Source organism: Apodemus sylvaticus, chromosome 12 (genome assembly GCF_947179515.1).
Source record: "Apodemus sylvaticus chromosome 12, mApoSyl1.1, whole genome shotgun sequence".
Taxonomy (NCBI): Eukaryota; Metazoa; Chordata; class Mammalia; order Rodentia; family Muridae; genus Apodemus; species Apodemus sylvaticus.
In genome coordinates this window covers 88,014,777-88,034,955 of record NC_067483.1, presented here as the reverse complement: position 1 = coordinate 88,034,955, position 20,179 = coordinate 88,014,777, and the positions used below count along the sequence as shown (strand labels likewise).

At 49.5% G+C, this 20,179-nt stretch overlaps 1 protein-coding gene across 1 annotated transcript in view; it reads right to left on the bottom strand.

The window, feature by feature from the left end:
* Positions 1–720: 720 nt before the first annotated feature.
* Parp1 (poly(ADP-ribose) polymerase 1) overlaps positions 721–20,179 on the bottom strand; it is a 34,052-nt gene continuing 14,593 nt past the window's right edge. The window contains exons 7-23 of the mRNA XM_052199983.1: positions 19,232–19,408; positions 15,784–15,936; positions 14,221–14,356; positions 13,511–13,753; positions 13,257–13,325; positions 12,907–13,039; positions 11,891–12,086; positions 10,095–10,223; positions 8,548–8,631; positions 7,535–7,657; positions 6,936–7,064; positions 4,204–4,302; positions 3,312–3,464; positions 2,580–2,707; positions 2,011–2,072; positions 1,500–1,614; positions 721–1,247 (exon numbers count right to left, since the gene is read on the bottom strand). Coding sequence (XP_052055943.1) covers positions 1,166–1,247; positions 1,500–1,614; positions 2,011–2,072; positions 2,580–2,707; positions 3,312–3,464; positions 4,204–4,302; positions 6,936–7,064; positions 7,535–7,657; positions 8,548–8,631; positions 10,095–10,223; positions 11,891–12,086; positions 12,907–13,039; positions 13,257–13,325; positions 13,511–13,753; positions 14,221–14,356; positions 15,784–15,936; positions 19,232–19,408 — 2,211 coding nt within the window. The 3' untranslated portion in view covers positions 721–1,165. The remainder of the gene's footprint in view (positions 1,248–1,499; positions 1,615–2,010; positions 2,073–2,579; positions 2,708–3,311; positions 3,465–4,203; positions 4,303–6,935; positions 7,065–7,534; positions 7,658–8,547; positions 8,632–10,094; positions 10,224–11,890; positions 12,087–12,906; positions 13,040–13,256; positions 13,326–13,510; positions 13,754–14,220; positions 14,357–15,783; positions 15,937–19,231; positions 19,409–20,179) is intronic.

Genomic DNA, 20,179 nt, shown 5'->3' with positions numbered 1-20,179 from the left:
TGTGAAAGGTCAAAAGGGGCCCTGACTTTCAGAGCTGAATTAACAGTCTAGCTTAGTTTTTTTCAAGTCCCAGCTGGCTCTAGATGGCCTGTGGTTTTAGGACACTGCAGTGCAGAGGTTCTCAACCTGGGGTTGCAACAGCCCCTTTACAGGAGACCATCGAAAAACTATATTTACATTATGATTTCATAATAGCAACAAAATTACAGTTATGAACAGAAGCAACAAAAACAATTTTATGGTTGGGGTCACCACAACATGAAACTGCATTAAAGGGGTACAGCGTTAGGAAGGCTGAGAACCACTGGTATAGTTGAGTTCTACTGCCTTGCCCAAGTATTGGAAATCTGAAGGGAGATATACTTTTGGGGTTCACACTTATAGGGCCTCTGTAGTATTCTGTGACGATAACCACATCCTTGTCAGAGGAGATGAGGCACACAACGCAGGAGGAGACAGCCATTTGCATTTTAATTGAGAACTATTAGCCCTTTGGGTGGCTATACTGATTACAGAAGACAATTTGGAAGACAAAATTGTTCATGGATGAATCAAGAATCCCAAATGCAACTTTGACCTGACTACACTACAGGCTCAATTTCCCCAGTTAAGTGCTTCAGGGAGCCCCTTTTTTTGGTTACCCCATGTCTGTCACTGAAAACCAAACAAAAGCCCAGAAGGCTAAGAAGGGGACATACGAGATAAAAAAGAAAATCTATATAGTATGAAATTAGTTTTTATTTTTAGCTCAAAATAAATGCTTAACATTTTGCCAAAATCAAACCAAAGATGAACCCTTGAAAAAAGAGAGGAAGCACATTTTTCCTTCCCTGGGGAAGCCAAGTAAGGCAGACATTGTGACTGTGACGTGGTGTGTTTCTGCCCTCAGGACTAGTCTAGGCAAACAACAAACACCTCTCCCCAGCTGCGTCTATCAGGGCTGTGGCTGGTAGGATAAAACCACAAACAACCGTCCTGCAACTCGGACAAGGGACTTGAAACCAGAGCCCTTTAACCTGCCTGTACTCCCCTTCCTAAGGAGATTCGGTGAGGGTGCTACCTTTAGGTGGCAGCATGGCTGAGGTTTTGTGGTGTCTGGTGCAGAGGCACTAGGGGGAATTACCCCCTAGGCCCTGGGTTCTGGGCACAGCCCACCCCTCACACTTTACCACAGGGACGTCTTAAAATTGAACTTCAGTTTCAGCAGGTATTTCAGATTCACCTGAGCAATGTCGTAGACAATGTACCTGGGGAGGGGCAGTTGTCAAGGAGCCAACATTTGAGTCCCCAAGACCTCCTACCCAGCACTGATCTCCTGACTGGAGAAGGCTGGTGCCCAGAGACAGGTGGTGCCCACAGCAGGGAGTCAGACCTCAACTCCACACAGGCTGGCAACCAAGGGCAAAGTTGTCTCTATCCCCACCCCACCTCCCCAGGCAGTAGGAGCAAAAGCACCTGGAATGCAGCTCCAGGAACACAGCAGAGCCATGAAAGGATACTCGTTATACAGCAGGCAGGTGTCGTTAACTCCAGATGGGATCCCTGTTCCCAGCGGAACCTCTACACCCTCCAGGGTGATGCTGGCCGAAGGGTCAGGGGTGGTTTTGCCCAAACCTGTAAGGTGGAAGGGTCAAGTGCTAGGTGTAACAGGGATGTGTAACGGGGTATGTGTTCACTTTAAACATACTTTAGATGCAGCACAGATGCTGTAAAGAAAGGTTCCAGGGCAATGCTCTGAACCAGTAATGTCACAGTGGCCCAGATGAGGTTATACTGTGGCGAACACCCCAAGGCGGCCTTGATCATCATATGCTACCCACTTAATAATCCCAGGTATCCCAGAGGTCCCTCTTGGCCCTGATTTGGTTCCTGGTATCCCACAGAACTCCCATGGCATCATGACACAAGGAACAAAACAGTTTTTGGTTTACATGAACCTCCAGCAGTCCGGCTGTTGGAGGGGAGGTGCCCCTTCACTGAGCCTGCCATGCCAGGCTGGGGGGACAGTACCTTTGACACTGTGCTTGCCCTTCGGTAACTTGCTGATATGTGAGGCATGCTTGAGTTCGTACCTATTCAAAAGGGGACAGTCTCAGAAGAGCCTCTGCTTACTGGGCTCCCAACCAACCCCTTCCTCAGCATCTTTCCTGGCACATAAACCAAGTGCCCACAGAACTCTGTCCACCCTTGCCCTGGCAACTCCCTCCCCAGCTCCTGGACTCTTCAGAACCCAGAGCATGTTTTAAGTAGAGAGCCTGCAACAGCTGCCACTGTTGTGGGGTTATTTCCCAAGAAAGGCCCGTCTGGAGCTGCGGCCAGCTGCTTGACGGTTCCCATCTAGTCTACCCTATGGCCTACTTCCCCATCTCGCTCTGGTCATAGCTCTCAGGATGGAGGAATTGGAACTTCTCTTGGAACAGCTTTCCTGTGTCCCTGTTCTGCAGAAGGACTAGTCCTGCCAGTTCTTAGCTCCTGCATTCGGTTTCACAGCTTCTCTGAATCTCCCTTGCCCCCTTGAGCTGCTGTCTACTGCACTTACAAGCCACCCTGCCCACCCTAGCCTCAGTCCTGATACTCACATGTTTCCAAGGGCAACTTCTCCCAACAGTAGTAAGCCAATTGGGTCTCCCTGAGATGTGTGGCAGTAATTGGCACTTTTCGACACCATATCGGCAAAGTAGATCCCTTTCCCAAACATGTAGCCTGTCTGTAAAGTTGGAAGACAGACAGCTGAGAACCTTCCAGCAGTGGTTCTCACACATAATTCCCACACGAGCTGCTGCCCGGCTAAGGCCCACGGCCATCACCCTGGAGAGGGCCGGCTCTCTCTACCAAAGGCCAGTGCTTACAGGTGGGCAGGGGGAAGTCCCGTAACAGCCGAGGATGCCGGTGTCTCTTTACCAGGAAGTCTCATAAGGCAAATGGGAGCCAGTTAATAATCACTACTTAGATTACACGGGGCACACATATACATTCAGTAGCACTGATGTCACCACTTGGCCACACAGCAGTGCCCAGCGAGAGAGCTATAGTCACCAAGTCCTTCCTTTTCTTTCCTCTCCTCAGTGAGTGAGGGCCTGCTCACGCGGTCCTGTCTGTAACCCCCAGGCATCACCATCTATCCCTTGTCCCATTTTTTAATGGCGAAAATTCTGGAACTCACGGATGCTGCCAGCTGAGGAAAGGCAGGGCTCCAAAGCCTGCTCCCTCTGAGAGGGCTTGCTGCAGGCTGGACTCTAAAGCACCCGGGGCTCTCAGAATATCACTGCAGGGACAAGTACTTCCGTCCTCCCCAGAGGACAGCCACTTACCACAGGTGCTTCGGGTGGGGCTATCCGCAGACCCTGTGACAGGATGCCTGCAAAGTTGGTGGTCCTGGACCCGTGCCACAGCAGCCTCCGGTTGTGGAGCTGCTTGAAGGGCTTGTAGCGCTGGCTCTCTCCCTCACGCTCTATCTTAAAGATCTGGGCAGACAGTCGGCAAAGGAGACAGAGACACTGTTACTCAGGTTCACCACAGAGATGAGCAGGCTCAGGAGCTTCTGATACTGACCCCCTGTCTGTCACACACAAGAGCTAGGGTGCCTTAGCTCTGCCACATCCTCCTCAGACCGGGACGGGATGATCCCATGCCGTGTCCCCAGGTGCCACTTAACAGTGACGAGCCATTACAGAACACTGGGACGAATGTGCAGCAGGTGTGCACCTAAGGAACCTTTGCTTTGAGAACGGTCTTACTATGTAGACCTGACTAACCCAGAACTAAAGTTTGCAGCCCAGGCTAGCCTTGGTCTGTGTTAAGCCTCTCGAGTGCTGGGATTAGAGATGTGTACCTCTTCTGGCCTCATGAACTTCTGGTAATCTTATTTTCTGACAAATATGGGGGCACTTTACACAGAAAAAGCTACAGCCAACTGTACAACACTACTTACTTTGCTGCTCAACAAACATAGCACTTCTGCTTACTAAAAGTAGAGCTGACAGTGGTGGCACAAGCCTTTAACCCCAAGCACTCAGGAAGTGGAGGAAAGCAGGTCTCCCCATAGGCCAGCCTGCTGTAAAAACAGCCAGGACCACACAGAGGTCCCCCCCCCCCCAGCCCCAAAAGGCAAGTGGCTCACTGTGTGTGAGCCAGGCCCAGGAAAGGACGGACAGAGAGAACAGAGAGACCTGACAGGATGGGAAGGGGGAAGAGAATTCTTACGTCTATCACTTCCAGGTCATAGGCATTGTGCGTGGTCGCATGAGTGTTCTTCACATACTTCCTGATGACCTCGGCCTCTTCAGAATCTCTGTCAAGCACCTGGAAAACAGGCATGTGGAATGAGGGCAGGGAGACCCCCGCAGAGGAGGGATACTGATATACCAACCTAGAGGACCAGCAGCAGTGCAGGTCGAGTGAGGCCTGAGTATCGCTTCCTTATCCATTTGGACTGCTAGGGAAGCAGCTCAGAGTTCCTGTCGACTCGCTAGGTTCACCACTGCTGAGGTGGAACAGAGTCCAGCTCACCAATGGAACACAGGTGACATCATACCACCTCCTTCCTACCCTAGTCCTCGGGATGGACCAAAGGCCTCTCACAGGCCCAGCAAGTGCTCCTCTACCACCAACTACACCCGCAGCCCCACCCGAGGGTTCTGAGGACAGTCCCTTGTCAGGTGTACCACAGCTGGCTCAGTGCATGCTCAATGATGTAATGTCAATGTAATCCACACTAAATAAACTGAGCATATGCAAGGAGGCTATATTTGCTTTTTACATTTTCAAAATTGTAAGTTTAAAAAAAATCTAAGATTTCTGATTATCTGCTGTCTGTAATTAAAAACAGGAGCTTCTTCCCCAAGAACCTTAGCCTTCTCACTGAGAAGGCACATTTGGCACCATGTCCTACTTGTGGGTGGGCAGGCTCCGGGGACAGTGGTGCAGCTACCCGGACTCTACCTTTTCTAATGTGGAGAGCCTCACTTGTTTAGTCTATGCCCACTCCTCTCCATTCTGAAACCCACCTAAAGCCCGCACCCTCTGTCTGCTGTGGGCACACCAACCTCCACACAGTGCAGCGAGTTAAAAAACCATAGGGGATGGGCTGGAGAGATGGCTCAGTGGTTAAAAGCACTGGCTGCTCTTCCAAAGGTCCTGGGTTCAATTCCCAGCAACCACATGGTGGCTCACAACCATCTGTATGAGATCTGGTGCCCTCTTCTGGTGTGTCTGAAGAGAGTAACAGTGTCCTTATATAAATCTTAAAAAAAAAAAAAAAAAACCCACAAAATTTAGAAAGCGTCTACTCAATTATATTCTAGTTATGTCTGAGTCTAAGTAGGAGGGCTGATCAAGCCTTGGCCCTCTTGGGTAATACGGCAAACTGTCCTTCAGGGGGGCTTCTGCAGACTCCTGTGCTGGCTAGTCTCATGCAAACTTCATTTAAGGAAAGTTACTGGAGGTAGCCTTGCCGGAGAAAACACCTTGATAGGATTGGCCTGTAGGCAAGCGCGTAGGGCATTTTCTTAATTATTGATTTACATGGGAGGGAGGGCCCAGTCCATTTTGGGTGGGGCCACCCCTGGGCTAGTGGTCCCGGTTCTCTGAGTGACCCACTGGGAGCAAGCTAGTGAACAGCCCGCCTCTGTGGCCTCTGCATCAGCTCCTGCCTCCAGGTTCCTACTGACTTCCTTCAATGATGAACTGTGATGTGGATGCATCTTTTCTTTCCCAAGTTCCTTTGGTCATGGTGTTTCAACAGTAAGTAACTAGGATAAATCCTCTCTTCACTATTTTATGCCTACAGAAAATGAGGCATCTTTTTTCTTTTCTTTTCTTTTTGTTTTTTGGATTTGGTTTTTTCGAGACAGGGTTTCTCTGTATAGCCCTGGCTGTTCTGGAACTCACTCTGTAGACCAGGCTGGCGCAAACTCAGAAATCCGCCTGTTGCCTCCCAGAGTGCTGGGATTACAGGCGTGTGCCACCACCGCCTGGTGAGGCATCTCTAATGACGGAAATCACACGCATTATGGAAAAGCTATGCACAGGGGCAAAGGGCACACATAATTGAGACTGTCAATTAAAACCCACCCAACCTACACTACTTTTGCAAATCTTTATTTCAGTCCTTTGATTAAGAGGCCAAGAATCTGGAAACATCTGGCCCAGACTTCAACTACCAGTAAAACTTGGCCTGCAGGGGGACCATGATGCCTGTCAGAAACAGGCAGAAGATGGGCACACTGGCTGGTCTTGTGTGTCAACCTGACATAAACTAGAGTCATTACAGAGAAAGGAGCCTCAACTGAGGAAATGCCTCCATGAGATCCAGCTGTAGGGCGTTTTCTCAATTAGTGACTCATGGGGGCGGGCCCAGCCCATTGCATCATGGGTGCTACCCCTGGGTTGGTGGTCCTAGGTTCTAAGAAAGCAGGCTGAGCAAGCCATGAGAAGCAAGCAGGTAAGCAGCACCCCTCCATGGTCTCTGCATCAGCTCCTGCCTCCAGGATCCTGCCCCTGTTTCACTTCCTATTCTGACTTCCCCCACTGATGAACTATGATCTGGAAGTAGAAGCCAAATAAATTCTTTGCTCACCAATTTGCTTTTTAGTTCCAGTGTTTTGTTGCATCAAGAGACCCAAGACTCAAGCTCTGGCTGGGACAGAGGCACACACTTCAGGCAGGGCAATTTCCACCTACCTGAGCCTTCAACACAGCCCAATTGACTGCTTGTGCCCGAAATAGAAGAAAAGGAACTTTTCAAAACACAGTCTCCATACTGACCTGAGGCACTAACTAGCTCAGACTTTCCAGAGTCTCAAAGCCTACCAGCAGCACCTGGATATGTGAGAGCGCAGGCTCAAGGCCTAGCCACACACCTGCACATGTAGGCTGGGGCTGGCTGCTGCTCAGACGAGCTACTGAATGCTACATGGCAAAGGCAGGCCTCTCACCTTAATGTCAGTTTTGAGCTTCTCATAGTTGACATCGATGGGGTCCTTACTGCTGTCATCATTCCCACCCCTGAGAAGACTATAGGCGACCTCGATGTCCAGGAGGTTGTCCAGCATCTCTACCTTGGCCTGGGGACAGAATACAGACCCAGGAGCTAAGTCCACGGGGAGGAGACAATCAAGCCCTGACAGAAGCACATGCAAGAAGTAGATGACACCAATTTCTTCCCTAAGTGGGGGAAGAGTCTGCGCTGGCCAAGCCCTGCCACCACCCCTCCCTCAACGGTGGGCACTCGTAGGCATTCTCCAGCATGCTAATGAGGCTCTGATGCCTGGAAAGGGAGGGGAAGATGTCAGAACTCTTAAACGTGAATGACAGGCAGAAACACAGATGCCACTAAGGATGCCACAAACTGACCTAGGCCAGGGACTCATGGGACCTTTATGTGGGACAGAGAAATGGTCTTGGTTAATGACAATTTTCTAGACTGACTTGGTAAAGCAAAGGAAAGGTGGTGTAGATCCCACTCTTAAAGAACACAGTAACGAGCGCTGCCCCAGTTAAGACCCAGCGCTGCCCCAGCTCTGCAGCCTATTACCTGCACACTGTCTGCGTTGTTCAGGAGTGGGGGCTTCTTCATTCCGAAGTCATGGGGGATCAGGGTGTAGAAGCGATTGGAGAGATCTAGAATCTGGGATTCACTGCTGCCTTGAGACACTGCCTGGAAGGGAAGGGAAAGACAGAAGGAACACGGGACTAAATCAGCTGCTGTCTACACAAGCAGAGCACCTCTCACTGGAGTCGTGGCACGGAGGCCCCAGGATAATGCACCTGGAACTGTGCAGCTTATTTATGCAAAGGAGAAGTATGCTGTCATACACGTCATACAAAGTGTTACTGCAGCATCTGCGGGGTGGTCTCCTGGCTACTGCTGCATGTTTGAAAATTGTCCAGCCAGGCATGGTAGCACACACCTTTAATCCCAGCACCCCAAGGCAGGTGGATCTGTGAGCTAGGGGCCAGCCAGGTCTACATAGTTCTCTCTACAGAGAGAGACCCTGTCTCAAATAAAGAACAAACAGAAAACTGCCCACAATGCCGGGGAGCGTCTACCTGCTGCAGGCACAGACATAGTTCATTCCTGCTACTGTGGGACCACAAGCCAGAGAGAGCTTGAGCCTGGACCCAATGATCTTGTGGAAGTGGGGACACCAGTCCACTGCTAGACAGAGGCACCCAGATTCTACAGGTCACTACAGGTTAGTTCTCCAGCACCACCCAGGAAGTCTACTTTGCTGGGTGCTTCTTTCTCCTCTCAAAGCAGCTGTACCCCACTCTCAAGTACAAGCAGAGCTAGGGCTGGAGACATACTAGATAAATTTTCCCACCAAATTTAAATTTCTAAGGAGTTTATTACATATCTGGTAACTGAAATCATTACCATGTGCATTTTGTTAACATTCTTTGAGCAATGAACTGGACCATGATATTTACTGAACTGAAAAAGTCCAACTCTCACAAACTAGAGTTCAGCACTGTCACTGCCCCCACACAGTAACGCTGCTGCTGCTCTTAGCAGAAGAGATGCTGACGTCTGGAGGGCTTGCTTACCTGCTGGACCTCGCTGAGGATAGAGTAGGCGGCCTGGATCTGCCTTCTGCTCAGCTTCCCCAAGGGCATCTTCTGAAGATCAATCTGCAGAGACAGGGAACTTAAAGGCACTGTGGTGACACAGCATTCCTCCCTCACAGGAGATTGGTTACCCCTCCCGTGTGCTGTGTAACAGCAGCCCAATGCATATAGCCCAGCACTGGTAAGGAAGACCCAACATACTTCCTACCAATCCCTAGGACAAGATGATGGGACAAAGGCTTCCCCCTGTTCTCTAGGTTATGGAGGGAGGGTGTACCTTTGCTTCCATCCAGTTCAGAAACAAGAGCCTCAAATTTCCAAGTGCTGAATATTATTTTTCAAGAACACACACCTGACTCCACACTGGCCTTTCAAATCAGCCATCCCAAAAGGCTACACATTTGTTTAACTGCACTGCAACTAACCACATTACTTCAGGATCTGTTAATCAGGGTCTTGAGCTGTGAAGGTAGAGGTGTGTTACATCACTTTGTTACAGTGACGAAGAGTTGACAGATCCACACTGTACACTGGATCAACTGTACTCAAGTGACATCTACTCCCTCCTGTGAGTGAACTGGCTTGCAACGTCACTGAGAACTTGAAGTGACACACCCGTGTGCTAGTACCTCACTGCTTTAAGAATGTGGCACTGGGCATATCCACCAGAGCTGCTTGATTTGGAGAGCAGCCTGTCTTCTGGACTCCTGGCCAGAGAATAGGAGGCTATATGGCTGGCCAAGTCTAGAGTCCTCTCCTCTGTCAATTGCTGGGAAGACTACTACAGGTGAGTGAGCACAGCCTATGCTCAACTTAGCCTGTTTCCCTGTCATGCAGGCCCACTCGGGAGCAGCATGTTCTAACTGGCATCATCTCACCTCACGTGAGGCGAGCGAGCCCCCTATCACAGTACACCCAGCCCCAAGATTTAAGAATGAGAGCTGACTTGAGTTTGGCTAACTGACTGCAGCATGGATCAAGACAGCAGTGGTCACAGGAGTTTCCTTTAATATAATTTTTAAATTATTTTATGTCTATGACTGCTTTGCCTACTTGTATGCCTGTGTACCACTTGGGTACCTAGTGCCTGTGGAAGCCAAAAGAGGGCACTGGATTCTCTTGGAACTGAAGTTACAGATGGTTGTAAGCCACCACGTGGGTGCTGAAACTGAAACCCAGGGCCTCTGGAAGAGCAGTTAGTGCTCTTATCTACCAAGCAAGCAGTCTCTCCCGCCTAGTTCTCTATGTCTACAAGTAAGCGAAGGTTTGGACTTCCACTGGCATCAGCTAGCTGGTCTGTCTGAGCCCCCAAGAACCAGACCTACCCACCTTAACACAGAAATCAAAATGGGAAAAGGTGATAGGGGGCTGGGGCCCAGAGGGCCTGGGCAAGCAAGAGCCAGGATGGAGGTTTGCGGCCGCTTATCTTTTAGAAAGGAAAGGTAACACAGTGAACTAACTCACCAGGCTCAGTGTGCACCGAGCACGCCGCTCAGCAAGCGAGCAGAGAACTGCCCAGCACTCACCTCGTACTCCACCAAGGCCTTCTTCATGCTCTCCACGTCGAAGATCATCCCCACGAGCTCCTGCACTGGCTTCGGCAGCTTCGACTTGGTGCCAGGCTTCACCGTCAGCTTCTTAACTGCCTCTTCGTCCTTCAGGGGAGGGGGAACCAGAAAGAGGACAAGGACTGTGTCATCAGGGCTTAGCTACAGGTAACCAGGACAGGATAGAATACTGCCAGCAAAAGAGCCAAGTGGTTACCAAACTCTGCAGGCAAAGTACTTGCCATGCCCTCCCCAAGCCCTCCTGATGCTTCCGCTTCACACTCCAGCTGTTCTGACGGTGTCTGCCTCTCTCCGGGCATGCTGGTGCCCTGCAGAAGCTGCCCAGTGTGCACCCACGCCTGTTGCAGAAGGCACGGCTGCTGTGAGACAGTCGTCCTCTGCCTGCACCAGGTCTGCTGGTACCCAACGTGATAGCGAGACCCGTCAGCACCAAGCTGGGTTAAATGACTAAGATCAGCTTCATAGTTTCTGCTTTTAAAATGCTAAACTACTTCTCAGCCTCCCATTGGGCCCAGATGGAGAGTGCATTCTTTGGACTGAGTGTGCGGCATGACCCTGGCCATGAAGAAACAGGTGTGTATCGCGTGCAATGCAGGATTCCTATCATGGTGGGAAATGACTCCAGAGGTCAAAGTAGCCAGATGCAGACACATGCTAGGACTTTGTTACAGATAACCTTGGGCAGTTTTATTTTCTATGCCTTTCTCAAAAAAATTCTAAAACAATACTTAGGGAAGGTACTACCCTGTCTACCTCTAAGTCCAAGGACATTATGTAAGAACTTGTTTATTTTTTGAATCAGGGTGTCACTATATAACCCTGGCCATCCTGAAACATACCATGAAGACCAGGTTGAGCCCAGGCTCAGAGATCTGCCTACCTCTGCTCTCAGCGCACTAGGATTAATCGCATGGGCCATCACGTTGACCACACTGACCTCTAAGTTTTAATTCTTAATGCAGAACTCATTAACACTCTACAATAGAAAACATTTTCCCTCTGAGGAATGCCAGACCCCAAAGGTGTGGAATTAAAATCTGTACCCATTCATAAGTCTGTTTTTACAAAACTATCATGTACATGGCCCTGGCTAAGATTACCCCCGGCTCAACCAAAACATAAACATCTAGGCACAAAATGATCACCTACGAGGTAACTGAATGCTGCCTCAGGGCCCACAGGGAGACTTTCAGAATAGATAGGCAGAGCACAGCAACTCTTCCTACCTACATCATTTTACTTCAGCGGTGATGACACATGCCCAGAGCAACCCCACATCCTACCTTTCCTTGGTGTCCCGAATCTCTACTGCTGGTGGACATGACAACTCTTGTGACTGCACATACCTGTAGTCCCAGCGCTCAGGAGGCCGAGGAGGACATGAGCTCCTTCCACTCTGTAACTTATCCAAGTCTCATTCAAAGCTGTACGGTATACACTTTACACAATGTTTTCTGTTGCTACTGAGATGCTCATGGGACTTCTACCCCTCATCCATAGGGCATACTGAAATGTCAACCACCCCAAATTCTGTTTGCATTACACTCAAGCTTGGGGTGTTCAAATACTGCTAGATTTACTAGTTAGAATTTTTATGTTACAGAGATGGTGTTTAACATACTCTGCTCACGATCTTGGCTAAAACTGGCTTCAAGGAATGATTTGTCGCTCTGGTATTGTTAACTCTTCTCTAAACGTGTGTCATCACCTGAGCCACACTATGGAGTTAAAGGAACAGACCTTACTATGATTACCTGGCCATAGTCAATCTCCAGAGGGTAGAACTTTTTGGGATACTTTGTGAAGTTTTTTGAGTGCCAGGCATTTCCAGTCTTCTCTTCATATAACTTCATGAAGTGCTCAATAGCATCCTCTTTGGAGGGCATCTGCTCCAGTTTGTTACTGCCAATAACTGTGCCCACTCGGCCCCAAGACCGGAAGATCCAGTACCTGTAAAGGGACAGACCAGGGTGAGCTTCTGTTCTGTTAGACCTTCCTCTGTAAGGGGCAGCTTTATTTGTTTTTTTTGGATTTGGTTTTTTCGAGACAGGGTTTCTCTGTGTAGCCCTGGCTGTCCTGGAACTCACTCTGTAGACCAGGCTGGCCTCGAACTCAGAAATCCGCCTGCCTCTGCCTTCCAGAGTGCTAGGATTACACGTGTGTATCACCAACGCCCGGCAAGGGGCAGCTTTAAAAGCATGCTCTGTTCGTCCCTCGCGTTGGCTGAGTGGTGCTGCAGGTGGAACTGAGGGCCTTGAACACACTAGGCAAGCATTCTACAACTGAGAGAGGGTGTTTAAAAGGGCTGAAATTATCACCTTCTTTCTAGTAACCAGCAAGTGTGGAAGAGCATAAAATGATAAATTCTAAAGTTAGGTGTGGCTATTAAAGTGCACACCTTTAATAGCAGCACTTAGGAAGCAGTAGGAAGGTGGATCTCAGAGTTTGAGGCCAGTTTGTCCTACAAAGGTTTCAGGAGAGCCAGGGCTACAAACAAAAAGAATAAAATGTAATCTTAATGTGTTCCACAATAAACCATGAATTTGTTTTACCTTTTCAATGGCTAAAAGAATAACCCAGTAGGATCGGTGAACCTACACCTGTGATGTCTTAACACAGCAACCTAACTGACAGCCAGTAGTGGCTGTTTTTTATGGAGACTTCATTCAAACACTATGGGTTCTTATGATGGTGTCTCTTGCTTCAGGCCCTGCAGCAGCCTGACTTCCCAGGGTGGGCAGCACACACTCTGTTGCAGGCTGGGGCTCACCTGCTTTCCTTGTCATCCTCCAGAAGTTGCAGTTTGTAATAGGAGTTCGTCCCTTTCACGATGTCCACCAGGCCAAGTGTGGCGCTGAACACCTTCCCGCCTTTCTCCAGGACGTGCGCAGAGTGTTCCAGACCTGCCCCAGAGGCAAAGCTCCTATAGTTTTCTCCCTTGAAGGGCTAGGGTGCAACAGAAGGGTCTGTGGGCCTACGTGTCCCTGGTCAGTTTCATGTCACAGCACCTTTAGAGGTCCCTACTGACCCATAAGCTTCCAGGATTGGCCTGCTCCCCTCTGGCGACCCTGACTAGAGACATCTAACCTCCCAGGGTGCATGGGGGCTCTGGTCACTCACCAGAGTCAGGATCAACAGCTGCTCCTCCCTTCAGAGTTAATTTCATCCTCTTTTCAGACTTGTTGACACCTTGGGAGGGAAGGGACAGAGCAACACAAAGACTCAACTAAGACAAAGGCAGAAAAGTTTCCCAAGGCACACGAGGCACGTGTCGTGGCGCCCGCACACCTGCGGACACTGAAGTCAGGACACTGCTCACTGCAGCACTTTAGGGACACAGAACCAAGGTCCCAGGCGGGGCAGCTGGGCCTCACCTTCCTCCTTGACAGCGGCACCCTTGCTCTTCTTGGAGGACGTGGCTGACTTTCCCTTGGGGGCTACCACTTCACCAGGCTCCATCTTCACCTCAGCCCCCCATGAGGACAAGCTGTGGGCCGAGAGCAGCTCTTGGAGGCTCTTAGTGGAGGCAGACATGTCCTGGAGGAAGTCCTCACACACAACTCGAACGTTGGCCGCTTTTACTTCCTCCATCTTCTTACTCATCTTCTCCACCTCCTCTGTTTACGACCAGACAGGAGAGACGAAAACCCCAACGGTAAGCTGAACGCAACCTTACCACAGCCCGGGAAGGCCACCGACCCACCCCATCACCAACGGCTTCTCCTCCACGCTGTGCTGAACCTCACTCATCCCAGCAGCCATGCTCCAGCACCGGCTGCCCCTTGGGGGTGTAAAGCCAAGAGCAGCCACTTTCTCTAAACCTGAGAGTGGTGTCAGGAGTCATGCAACAGAAATGGACTCTTAGGCCTAGACCCACGACACTCTGCAGGACAGTCTATAACATAGAATTGTGGGCCTGGGTTCCATTACCAGACTACAAAGTGGTAACCTCCACCCTACCTACAAAGGAACCCAGGGACATGCCTCGGCCACTAAGCAGTCTAAGCGCACGGTCTGATTGGGACTGTGGGCCAGTGACACAAGCCTGAAGCACATCTGGGAGGTGCGCCCCCTCTAAACTTACTTTTAGTGCTGATACACAGGGAGGCCTTGGTGGCGGATCCAGTCAACTTGCCTCCGAGTTTCTCAATCGTGGCCTTTGCTTCGTCTTTGTTCTGGGAGAGCTTACCGAGAGTCAGGATCTTCATGTTAGACAGGGGCTCTTGTCTGGGATAAGAGATCAGAGGCGTCAGGCTGGGACTACTCTATTCTGCCCCCAGGAAAGGATGAACAGAGCCAAGACAAAATAGCTGGCTCTTTAGGAGAAACCACAGAGGAGCCTGGCCAGCCTTGGTCTTCACTCTTTTCTCTTTGGGAAAACCTTATGAAGACAGAAGCGAACAGGCAGTGTGGAAACAGGGCAGAACTGCAAACCCAAGTCCCAAGCCCTGAGTTCTACAACAGTGAACACTGGGTAGGGCATAGGCCGCACACTGAACAGGTGACCCAGGCTGGCTACCTGGGGACTGCTCAGCAGCACACTAGAAAGGCTGCATCTAGAGATGAGACCAGAATGCTAGGAAGAGGGTGGGCGGTGAGAGATGAGTCCTTCATACTCTCTTCTCCCAACTCCTGAGTTAGAAAGCGCAGTTCTTGTTTGCCAATCAGACTTGTTGACAAAGCTGAAAGGTCTGGTCAGTACAGTCACACTGAGCTAAGTTGTTCTAGGCAAAGGGTGCCCAGCTGGCACCAAGAACCCAGCACTAACTGTAGGATTGGTATGGACGGGGTCTTCTGAGAGTTGAAGGTAGAAACAGCACTGGTTCTAGCCTGTTCTTTCTTTTTTTTCTGGTTTGTTGGATTTGGTGTTTTGGAGACAGGGTTTCTCTGTGTAGCCCTGACTGTCCTGGAACTCACTCTGTAGACCAGGCTGGCCTCAAACTCAGAAATCCGCCTGCCTCTGCCTCCCAGAGTGCTGGGATTACAAACGTGTGCCACCACTGCCCAGCTTTAGTCTGTTCTTTCTTTCTAAGGGGTGGACACTGAGGACTCCACCAGCATTTCACTCAAGTCTCTGTAGAGAACAAAATCACTGATTTGGTGTGAACTGCAAGCGAGGAGATAGCAGAGGAAAGGCTGACAAGGAGGCACCAGAAAGCAGGCCCTAAATGACACCACATGAGCATGGAGACCCAGGCTTCAAGCAGCGGAGGAGACTTGGGGTAATGAGTTCATCATTAGGGGCAGACTAGGTGCAGCTGGGCTAGTGCTCAGAAGCAGAACCTTGTCCTCTGTCTGCCCACACCAGCATGGCCTCCACCTGACAGCTGAGGAGTCTCCACATGCCTGAAGGAGTAAGCATCCTCCTCCTTTCCAACAAGACGCACTGATCTTACTGCTTCCGTGGCCTAGGTCATGTCTAGCCATGGCCAGGGTCTCCCCAGGCTTTTGATGGTCGGTGGCGCAGCAAGGACAATAGGCCTGGAGCCTGGGGACCTGTTTGATGTCATACTGGTGGTATATTCTGAACATGCCCTATGGAATGCTAGCCACATGGCACACAGCCCACAGGACGCCCACGTTACTATGCTATGTCCTTGCATGGTATGGCCCATAGGTCAAGCCAGCCCACAATCCTTCCCAGAGCCATACCTGCTGGAGCAGAGGAGTTCACAGCTGTGGGTGCTGGGGTGACAGAGTGGGGGGGCTCCAGTGGTGCTGGGGCACTGCTCTCCGGAGGGAATAGCCGGTCCTGCTTTTTGATCTTTAATTTCTTGAGGTAGGATATTTCTCGGAATTCCTAAACAATGTTAAGTTTTCGTTTTAAAGACATCAGAAAGGACAAAACGGCAACCAACAAATTGGGAAAAGATCTTCACCAATCCTACATCCATACAAAGAACTCAAGAAGTTAGACCCCAGGGGACCAAATAACCCTATTTAAAAATGGGGTACAGACCTAAACAAAGAATTTTTACCTGAAGAAATTCGGATGGCGGAGAAGCACCTTAAGAAATGCTCAACATCATTAGCCATTAGGGAAATGCAAATCAAAACAACCCTGAGATTTCACCTCACACCAGTCAGAATGGCTAAGGTTAAAAACTCAGGAGACAGCAGGTATTGGCGAGGATGTGGAGAAAGAGGAACACTCCTTCACTGCTGGTGGGATTATAAGATGGTACAACCACTATGGAAATCAGTCTGGCGGTTCCTAAGAAAACTGGACATGAAACTTCCGAAGGACCCTGCTATACCTCTCCTGGGCATATACCCAGAAGATTCCTCAGCATGCAATAAGGAACATGCTCCACTATGTTCATAGCAGCCTTATTTATAATAGCCAGAAGCTGAAAAGAACCCAGATATCCCTTAATGGAGGAATGGATACAGAAAATGTGGTATATATACACAATGGAGTACTATTCAGCAATTAAAAACAATGAATTCATGAATTTTTTAAGGCAAATGGATGGAACTGGAAAATATCATCCTAAGCGAGGTAACGCAATCACAAAAGAATACACATGGAATGCAATCATTGATAAGTGGATATTAATTAGCCCTGAAGCTCTGAATACAGAAGATACAATTAGCATATCAAATGATTCCCATGAAGAAGAAGAGGGCCCTAATCCTGGAAAGGCTTGATCCAGCATTGTAGGGGAGTACCAGGACAGAGAAAAGGGAGGGGGAAAGATAGGAGAATGGATGGAGAGAAGAGGACTTATGGGACATATGGGGAGAGGGGAACTGGGAAAGAGGAAAGCTTTTGGATTGTAAACAAAGAATATAGAAAATAAAAATATATATTTAAAAAAAAGACAGAGATCTCTTAAAATAAACTTATAATAGACTAAGTGGGATTTGTCCTATGAAATTAAATAATCCTTTAAAAGTCCCTATAATGAAATAGGGAAGGTTTAAAGTTCCCAGGAACAAACGTATTACTGTTGTGTTTTCACAGGACTGTTCCTCCATCTATGATAATCCAGGTACTAGGGTGACCTAGGTGAAAAGCCTCACCCTTAGGAACCCAACACCGGTGAGGTGGCTCAGTGTGTCTTGCCAAGCCAAAGGCTGGAGTCTGGCCCAGAGCCCACAGGGTGGGAGATTCTCCCACCAGCTGTCCTCAGCCTCTCTATGTATGTGCCCCTCTCTGACTAAGGGTAATATTAAAAATAAAATAAAACCTCAGCTGACAGCTTAGTGGGAGAAACATCAGTAGACCTAGGAGGTATGCTGGTAACGCTCTGTCCTCAAGTCACTTCTCTTAAGTTGTCTGTCTATCATGTGCTATCAGGTGCTACTGCATGGTTTAAAGCCCTTTAAGACTAGCATACTTAGGCCAGGGCTAAGGTGGGTAACAGACAAGTGCACACCTTTAATCCCAGCACTTGGGAGGAAGAGGTAGGGAGATTTCTGTGGGTTTGAGGCCAGCCTGGTCTACATACTGAGTTCTAAGACAGCTGGGGCTACACAGAGAAACAACGAACAAATCCCCCCCCCCCCCCCCACCGAGACAGGGTTTCTCTGTGTAGTCTTGGCTGTCCTGGAACTCACTCTGTAGACCAGGCTGGCCTCGAACTCAGAAATCCTCCTGCCTCTACCTTCCAAGTGCTGGGATTACAGGCATGCGCCACCACGCCTGGCCGAAACAATGAATGAACAATTATTCAACATCAAAATCCAATGAACTACCCAGGTACAGGGGAACCCTGCCTACACATTCCCAAGTAAAGGAAGCTAGCCTGACAGGCTGCACAGGGCATTCTAGACCATCTAACCACAAGAAGTTCTAGAAATGGGAAAACATGGAGCTGATAAAAAGATCCAGTGGTTTCCAGAGGTTGAATGAAAGAGGAAAGACAAGAACACTGAGAGTCTTGGGGCAACAGATGTTGTGAACGATGCGTTCCTGATGCTTACATTTCATTCTAGTTTATCAAACCCCACAGGCTGCACAATGCCAAGAGTGGGCCTTAATGTAACCTACGGACTTTGGGTGATGTTGTGTCAATGTAGGCTTATCAGCTCTGAGGGTGCACCACTCTGGTGCAGGGCATTTACAGTGGGGTGGGTGTGCAGGATCCAAACCAAGCAACAAAACACACCCAGTGACAGTTTCCCAAAGGAGACAAGGCTAAGTCACTTGCTTTTTAGGGAGGAGCCTGCTGTGAGCCTTCTTGCATTTACTGTGAATTATTCATCATTATCATAGTCATTAATTATTATTCTGCAACTTAGAGTAGGCCTTGTCCTAGGGAGGTTAGTCACTTGAGGATGCTTGGTGAAGAGCAATCCCTGTGCTCCAGAGTAGCTACACAGAAAGGTAACTTTCCCAGCTGTGCCCACATTCTTGAATGGTAAGTAAGGTACCAGACACTCAGACTCACACTCACCCATGTCCTGTGGCACAGGAAGGTTAGAGGATTTCTGCCCTCAAGAACTGAGCACAGCACATGAGAGCCAGGAGGTGAGTACTCAGGGACAGGTGCAGGCAGTACCCTGCCAGGTCTGCCAAGAGCCAACAGCAGAGGGGCCTGGCCACAGGCATCTGGTAACACAACTGTAGCCTCCGGCAACCCGGGGTGCAGAAACTCAGACAGGAAAGGCCACCAGGGTTCTAGGGGACATCATGGAACTGACTTTTAGTCTGAGGTAAGCACCTGGGGGAATAATAGTCATGAGCTCCACACCATACGGGGACAGCAAGCATCACCAGACTGTAGCATATCTTGTAGGACCACCCTGAAGGACATAAGCACACAGTCTGCATCTCATGGCTAATTCTCCTCATTGTCACCTTACAACTGTCCCCACCAAAGGCAGCAAAAGGCACGTGTTGAGATTCTAACCGTGAGAGAACAGGCTGGCTACAGAGTGGCTACTCAGGCCCAGGCGGAGAAAGACCAGGAGGGAGAGTGTAATTATAGCAGTGAACAGAGAGAACGAACTATCTCTACTTAGTACTGATTACGAGAAAGGGTGAGAAACATGGACTGTCATCTTGGGACATATGGAACAGGGATGTGCCCAGAAGGGGAGGGTCATGTTTTCCTGCTGACAGATTCCAGGATGCACCCCAACCTTACCTTCGGAGTTACCCATTCCTTTCGGCTGGGATTCTGGGTCTTGACCATGCACTTGGTCCAGGCAGTGACATCTCCAGTACAGTAATACGCATCACTCTTGAAGACCAGCTGGCCTGAACACTCCTTGCAGGGCAGAAGGGCCCCGAACGCCATGCCATCAGCAACTCGGTCCAAGATCTGAAACCATGCCAGAGACCTGGGGCTCAGGAAAGAAGAGCTACTGAAGCAGATGGAAACTCTCACACAGGCTCTATTCCCTGGGCAGAGGCCGTGTCTGGGCATTACCACAGCCCAGGTGCCAGCTTACAATACAGCCCAGGCCTGGTACTTTTTGAGTTCTTATTTCCAAGTGAAGGGTTCCTGCAGCAAACACTCCACCACACAGGAAGTGACCCAAGTAGGTGCGGTGTGAGCTTAGCAGTCCTGGGACATGTGACAGCAATTCTTGGGAGAGTGACATAAATCCAAGCACACGCCCACCTAGGTCCTAAACCAGGACAAACACGGCAATATATGGTGTGGCTGGGGTAGTAATGTATGGTGTGGTTGGGGTAGCAATGCATGCTATGCTGGGGTAGCCTTCAGGCTAAAGGAGGTGGTGACCATGATTGATTTTAACAAAATCTCATTAAACATTAGATTTTACCAATAAAGACTTGGGAGCCAGATGTCTGGTGCTTAAAGAGGCAGAGAAAGCACCTGGGTGACCTTCCTCCTAAAATGAAGCTCTCCTACACTATGCCATCTCAAAAATCCCTCAAACTGAATGTCTCTGCCCTCTACGTCCACTATACCAATCAGAAAGCTCTTGGATTAAAGGTATCCGCTAGGGATGAGCCACACCATAACAAGAAACAGGTTTTTCCAAGTAAATGACATAATCTCAGGGGTGATCAGATATCCTGCAGCACAGGATAAGTTACCACCATGCAACACCCTGGAGCCTTG